Genomic DNA, 7,798 nt, shown 5'->3' with positions numbered 1-7,798 from the left:
GAGAGAAACCCTACAAATGTGAGGAATGTGGCAAAGCCTTTAACCAATCTGTACACCTTACTACTCATAAAAGAATTCATATTGGAAAGAAATCCTACAAATGTGAAGACGGTGACAAAGCTTTTAGCCAATCCTTAACCCTTACTACACATAAGATAATTCATACTGGAGAGAAATTCTACAAATGTGAAGAATTTGGCAAAGGCTTTAGGTGGTTCTCACACCATACTGCACATAAGATAATTTATACTGGAGAGAAGCCTTACAAATTTAAAGAATGTGGCAAAGCCTATAATAAGGCCTCAAACCTTTCTACATATAAAAAAATTCATCCTGGAGAAAAACCTTACAAATGTGCAGAATGTGGCAAAGGCTTTAACAAACCCTCAATTCTTACTAGACATAAGATAATTCATACTGGAGAGAAACCCTACAAATGTGAAGACTGTGGCAAAGCCTTTAACCAATCCTCAAACCTTACTACACATAAGATAATTCATACTGGAGAGAAACTCTACAAATGTGAGAAATGTGGCAAAGCTTTTAACCATTCATCAAACCTTACTAAACATAAGATCATTCATACTGGAGAGAAACCCTACAAATGTGAAGAATGTGGAAAAGCCTTTTACCAATTCGCCCACCTTACTACCCATAAGAGGAATCATACTGGGGAGAAATCCTACAAATGAGAGGAATGTGGTAAAGCTTTTAACCAGTCCTCAACCCTTACTACACATAAGAAAATTCACACTGGAGAGAAACCCTATAAATGTGAAGACTGTGGCAAAGCTTTTAGCCAATCCTCACACCTTAGTACACATAAAACTATTCATACTGGAGAGAAATTCTACAAATGTGAAGAATGTGGCAAGGCCTTTAGCAGGTTCTCACACCTTGCTAGTCATAAGATAATTCATATGAAAGTAACCCTACAAATGTTAGGAATGTGGCAAAGCTTTTAATCAATCTCTAAACCTTACTACACATAAGAGAATTTGTACTGGAAAGAAATCCTACAAATGTGAAGGAAGTGGCATAGCCTTTAGCGAGTCCTCAAATCTTATTAGACCTAAGATAGTTAATAATGGAGAGAAACCCTACAAGTGTGAAGAATGTGGCAAAGCCTTTAATTAGTCCTCAATCCTTAACAGACATAAGATGATTCATACTGGAGAGACGCTCTAGAAACCCTAAAGTTGTGACAATGCTTGGGACAACACCTCAAACATTTCCAAACATAGAAGAAATTATGCCGGTGAGAAATATTAATAATGTGACAAACCCTTTAAATGGTTGTCACACTTGATTGTAGGTAAGGTAATTCATACTGGAGAAAACTTTTAGAAGTATAAACAATGTTGCAAAAGTTTTACATAATGCTCACACCTTATTGCACAGGAAAGCATTTATACTTGAGAACAAATGTACAAATGAAAGTTAAAACGTGGTTAATGTCTGCTCACAATCTTACTGTACATGAAAGAGTTTATACTTAAAGCATTAAAAGTGCAATTCTCTCAAAACATTCTTCAGTCTTTAAAGTGCTGAAGAGCATTTATTTCAAAGACAAACTTTCCAAGTATAAAGAGAGTTGTAGTACCTTTATGTGTAACACAGATTTTGTTATTTTGTATTAGAGGCAAACCCTGAAGCAATTGCTCAAACTTTGTTCAGTATCAGAGAATATATAAAAAACTATGGAAATATAATAACTTTGGGGAAAAATCATTTATTTAAAAGCTAAAGCTTAGAAAATCCCAGAGAGTTTATAGTAAAACATATTTTTGCAGATTGAGTACATAGGAAAAAAATATTTAATCAAAAATTAAGTCTATGTAAATATCAGACAATTGAAAATAATTAAGGCACTAACACTTCAGTCGTTACACTAAACCAGTATTCTGAGTTTAGAAAATCATCCAAAACTAAAGTTGGTAGAAAAATTGTATGTAACTTTAAAAGATTAGAAAGTTTTTTGAAGAGTTATAATTACAAGTATACTTTTTTAGGAAAGATTACAGATTTTTTCAGAAGCAAATATTGTGGTAGTTAACCCCGTAATTACTTCATAGTAAAAATGTTGTAATTAATTCTCAAATTACTTCATGCTAATGAAATGTTTCCTTTTTTAATGACAGAGTTTCACTCTCTCACCCAGGCTGGGGTGCATTGGTGTGATCTCGGCTCACTGCGACCTCCAACTTCTGGGTTCAAGTGACACAATTGCCTCGGCCTCCCTAGTAGCTGGGATTACAGGCACATACCACCATGCCTGGCTATGTTTTGTATTTTTAGTGAAGGTGGAGTTTTGCCAGGTTGGCCAAGTTGTTCTCAAACTCGTGACCTCAAGTGATCTGCCCAGCTTAGCCTCCAAAAGTGCTGGGATTGCAGGTGTTAGCCACTCTGTCAGGCCCATCCTGTTGCTTTATTCCTATTGTATTCATACATAAAAGCATGTGACCAATTATTGCTGTATCAAAGATGAGATTTTTTTTATTAGGTGAGCATTTATGACCTCTTTTATGAAAGAGCGAGTACATTAAAATGTGAGATGCATGATGAAAATCTAAATCTAAGTAAAAAGGTTCTTTGTGGCTAACTTACAATATTGAGTGATGCATGAGGTGAGTGATGCATGAGGTAAGTGTGCAGAGTAATATTCTTGTGCATTAAGAGACAAATAGTTAAATTGGCCTGATGCAGTGGCTCACACTGGTAATTGTGGCACTTTGGAAGACTGATGTGGGTGAATCACCAGGTCAGGAGTTTGAGACCAGCCTGGCCAATGTGTTGAAACCCCGTCTCTACTAAAAATACAAAAATTAGGCCGGGCGCGGTGGCTCAAGCCTGTAATCCCAGCACTTTGGGAGGCCGAGGCGGGTGGATCACGAGGTCAAGAGATCGAGACCATCCTGGTCAACATGGTGAAACCCCGTCTCTACTAAAAATACAAAAAATTAGCTGGGCATGGTGGTGCGTGCCTGTAATCCCAGCTACTCAGGAGGCTGAGGCAGGAGAATTGCCTGAACCCAGGAGGCGGAGGTTGCGGTGAGCCGAGATCGCGCCATTGCACTCCAGCCTGGGTAACAAGAGCAAAACTCCGTCTCAAAAAAAAAAAAAAGAAAAAATTAGCAGGGCTTGGTGATGCATACCTGTAGTAGTCCCAGGTATTCGGGAAGCTAAGGCAGAAGAATCACTTGAACCCAGGAGGTGGAGGTTGCAGTGAGCCGAGATTGTGCCACTGTACTCCAGACTGGGTGACAGAGCAAGACTCCATCTCAAAAAAAAAAAAAAAAAATTAGTTAGTAAAATATTTCACTAATTGTACTTTTATGAAACAAAATGTGGTATGTGTTAACAATTTCAGATTACATGTGAACTTAATTTCTTAAGTCAACATTTTTCACATGTTAAATATTGTGCATTAAAGTAAATCTTAATCCACTTTCTTTAACCTAGTCCCCCTTACTCAAGGCTGTAAGTAAGAGATGGTAAGAATACGCTAGTTGGTTAAATAATGGACTAACATCTCTAGTAATCTTTTTTGCCAGTGGCTTAAAACTGCAAATAGGGAATATTATTCCTGTAGGTAAAATTGTTATTCTCTTTTTTTACATTTAAATTTACTTGTGTTAATTTTTGTGGGTACATAATATTTGTTATATCTACATATTCTGATAGAGCTATACAGTATATAATCACGTTAAGTTAAATGAGGTATTCATTACCTCTAGAATTTATTTTTTTTGCATTGCAGTCCAGTTCTACAGTTTTAGTTATTTTTAACTACAATGTATTGTTATTGACTACAGAATCATTTTTGTAATACTAAAAGTTATATACAACTATAAATAAAATTTAATCATATGAATCCTGAATAAATACTTTTTAAAATTTCTTATGTATTTTTCTTTGAATATGTGGCCTGTATGTTTGCAAACATACAGACTTTTAGTTTTCATTTACATAACGTTAAACATACACATCTATTAGTCTAAATGTAAACCTTAGGCATAAGAAAATTATTTGAGTATGAGTTTGTATTTTCAGAGTAAAAAATCAATATTGGAAGAAAACAAATTATTTTAATTAGGTGTCTAATTTTCTATCATTTTTAGTATTTTTGAGACAGAATCTCACCTGCCCAGGCTGGAGTGCAGTGGCACAATGTCAGCTGGCTACAACCTCCACCTCCTGGATTCAAGGACTTCTCTCTCAGTCTCCCCAGTAGCTGAGACTACAGGTGTAGGCCACCACACCTGGATAATTTTTGTATTTTTAGTACAGATGGAGTTTCACCATATTAATAAGGCTTGTCTTGAACTCCTGACCTCAGGTGAATCCACCCATCTTGGACTCCCAAAGTGCTGGGATAACAAGTATGAGCCACTACACCCAGCCAGATGTCTGATATTTTAGAAAACAAAAATCCTCCGAAATGCTGAATGCAAATCTATACTTTCTTTTTAAAAAAAAAATAATTCAGTCCCTGTAGAGACTGCCAAAAATTGCCAGTTCACCTCATCCTAGCAGGGTAGTGGGAAAAGTTTTCAATTAGCAATAATTCTGCTTCAGATAAACCTCATTTGACTACAATACCACCATTGTGCAAAGCTGCCAATCTATACTTTCTACTTTGTATTGAATTGATTACTGTAATATATTGTGGCTTACAGTTCAGAGTCTCACCATCCAAATTATCTGTTTTTACTTGCCTGGTACTTATGCTAGACCCATGACTTTCTTGTTTCTTATATATATTTTTTTGTTTTATAGTTTACAGAGTACTAAGTATGTGAGCTTCTATGTGCTTATAAGAATGATTTTAATAAAATTTAGTCATGGGCCAGGCACAGTGGCTCACACCTGTAATGTCAGCAATTTGGGAGGCCGAGGTGAGCATATCGACTAAGGTCAGAATTTTGAGATCAGCCTGGCAAAAAAGATGAAACCCTGTGTCTGCTAAAAATGCAAAACTTAGTGAGCCATGGTGGTGCACCCCTGTAATCCTAGCTACTGCGGAGGCTGAGGCAGGAGAATAGCTTTAACCAGGGAGGTGAAGGTTGCAGTGAGCCAAGATGACACCACTATACTCCAGGCTGGGCAATAGAGGAAGACTCTCAATAAATAAATAAATAAATAAATGTAAGTTATGCACACAAAATAATTTTAGCTATAATTCCAAAATTAGTGTACTAAACTTTATTTAGTTAGAATGTTCGATTTTGTTCTTTTATTTGGAGAACCCTATATAAGCCTACTTTTCTTAAGTTACCGTTTTTTTTTTTCCCCCTTCATAACGGACATAAGTAATTTTATTTCTTGATTGGGCCAGTTTTTTTAGATAAGCATCATGGAAGCTTCATAAGTCATGAGAATGTTGTTATAATAAATGTGACATGAGTCTCCTGCATGAACCCTGTCCACGGAGACCACTGTGACGTATCTCTGGGAGCTCAACTGCTCAAAAGGATTGTCTTGTTATGCCTGCTCTTTGCCCACAGGAGAGGATGTGACATGTCTCTGGGCCCAGCACCTAGGTGAGGTCACTCTGCTCTCCTGACTGGGCTATGCTTACAAAAGAAAGAGTGACTCACCGCTGGGCCCAGCCACACAGGTGGTGTGATTTTATTGCCTGGAGTCTTGCCCGCGGGAATCATCGTTACATCGTTTTGGTCTCTTCTAGATCATGCGTGTCTCCTTTTCTTCCTGGGAAGCGTCCACCGAGGAGACTGACCTACCACGTGACTCAGCACCTACCTGATGTGCCTCTCATCTTACGCCTTGGCTTTTCCCACTGGGCTGATTGTGACGTATAGCTGAGCACGGCTTCTAGGTTCTTTAACTGTTCTCTTCTTCCTTTGTCCTACCCGCAGGAGGTACTGGGATACAGTTCTAAGCACTTCACCTAGGTAATGACTCTTTTTTGGGCGCTCCCCTAATAGGGTATTGTGACGTATTTCTGGACCGGCACCTAGGTGAGGTTCCTCATGTCTCCTACCTGTTTGTTACCTGTTACGGGAAATGAACTGCTGTGGGTGTGAGTCTGCAGAAACCACCATTCTTGCCTCGTTAGAACAAACAGCTCCACCGAGGGCCCTAAAGCAGGAGAGACCGAGGCAAGTTTCGGAGCAGCAGTAAGAGTGTATTCAAAAGCTATGGAACAGGAACAAAAGGAAGGAAGGTACACATGGCAGAGTGCCAAGTGGGTGACTCATAAGGCAAATGCAGGATATGACCTTTTGACTTGGGGTTTTTAAAATTGTGTTTTCATTGTTTATTGGACTTGGGGTTTTATACGTAGGAACACCTCTGGGTTGTATTTTTTGAGATGGAGTCTCGCACGCTCGCCCAGGCTGGAGTGCAATCGCCCGATGTCGGCTGGCTGCAACCTCCACCCCTCGGGTTCCAGTAATTCTCCTGCCTCAGCCTCCCAAGTAGCTGGGATTACAGGCGTCTGCCACCACGGCCAGCTAACGTTTTGTAATTTTCTTTTTTTTTTTTTTTTTTGAGACGGAGTTTCACTCATGTTACCCAGGCTGGAGTGCAATGGCGTGATCTCAGCTCACCGCAACCTCCGCCTCCTGGGTTCAGGCAATTCTCCTGCCTCAGCCTCCTGAGTAGCTGGGATTACAGGCACGCACCACCATGCTCAGCTAATGTTTTGTATTTTTAGTAGAGACGGGGTTTCACCATGTTGACCAGGATGGTCTCGATCTCTTGACCTCGTGATCCACCCGCCTCGGCCTCCCAAAGTGCTGGGATTACAGGCTTGAGCCACCGCGCCCAGCCACGTTTTGTAATTTTCGTATTTGACCTCCGCAAGGGTGCCTGTTGCTCAGGTCTCTGTGGCTTCCTAAGTCGTGGTCACGTGATCCTGTTCACTGCCGTGTTTCCCGAGCTCGGCGGGGAAACAGAAATTCCCATGGAAACGCAGCATCGTGTCGGTGCTCTTTTTATCCAGGTTGCAAACAGGCCGTAGGGGAGACTCCCCGTGTTGCAGGAAACAGGGATCCATCGTCAGGCCGTCGTGCACGGGACGTTTCTTTTCTCCGTGGTTTCGCTCTCGTTTTCTACAGGAACACGAACCAGCTCCACGCGGCTGTGTGTGTGAGACGATCACGGCAACGGCGACGGCCACAGACATCGACGGCTTCACGGAGAGGGGGCCTGGGAAACTCAGGCCTGTCACGGGGGTTCACTTCCGCATGCCACCCTCCCCGGTAACGTGTTCGAGCCCGGAGAGAGGTTTCCAGTTTCCGTAGGATTCCTGGGGAACCCCGGAGGGCCAGCCCCCGACGTCCCGGGTGTCCTTCCCCCTCCCCGAGCCGCTCAGGCCCCACCCCCGCCCACCCCCCAAGGCCCTGGTCCCTGTGGTTTCCGGCTTGAGAGGGCGGGCTGCCCCGCCCTTGGTCCCCGGAGCTCATGCATATTCAGGAAGGGGCGGGGCCGCCAGGTCTCTGTAAGAGCGGCCGCTGGCTGGCGCGGCCGGACTCCTGGCTTCACCTGCCTGCGGCGCGGTGCAGGTGCAGGTGCAGGTGCAGTGCAGAGGTTGGCTGAGGCGCACGGGAGCCGGCCGGCCTCCGTGTGCCTGTGTCTGTCTGTGACCCGGGGGCCCGGTCTCCCCGCGATGGCTCTCCCCACGGCTCCCGGCAGCCCTTTCCCCGCCGTAGCCCAAGGCCGAGGACGGCGAAAGAGGTTCGTTTGGACTCCGAGCCAAAGCGATGCCCTGCGAGCGTCCTTTGAGTGGAACCCGTACCCGGGCATGGCCACCAGACAACAGCTGGCCCAGGCC

General features: G+C 42.5%; 1 protein-coding gene and 1 pseudogene across 1 annotated transcript in view; one reads left to right on the top strand and one right to left on the bottom strand.

Annotated features, from left to right (window-relative positions):
* LOC116547189 (zinc finger protein 714-like) overlaps positions 1-816 on the top strand; it is a 1,074-nt gene extending 258 nt beyond the window's left edge. Inside the window, exon 2 of the mRNA XM_032273226.1 lies at positions 6-816. Coding sequence (XP_032129117.1) covers positions 6-692 — 687 coding nt within the window. The 3' untranslated portion in view covers positions 693-816. The remainder of the gene's footprint in view (positions 1-5) is intronic.
* A 3,673-nt stretch (positions 817-4,489) lies between these two features.
* On the bottom strand, positions 4,490-4,619 carry LOC116547190 (annotated as a pseudogene).
* Positions 4,620-7,798: the final 3,179 nt, after the last annotated feature.

The sequence above is a fragment of the Sapajus apella genome, unplaced genomic scaffold, assembly GCF_009761245.1.
Source record: "Sapajus apella isolate SASKATOON/1434 unplaced genomic scaffold, GSC_monkey_1.0 scaffold2320, whole genome shotgun sequence".
In the NCBI taxonomy this organism is placed as follows: Eukaryota; Metazoa; Chordata; class Mammalia; order Primates; family Cebidae; genus Sapajus; species Sapajus apella.
This window is presented reverse-complemented; position numbering and strand designations above follow the sequence as displayed.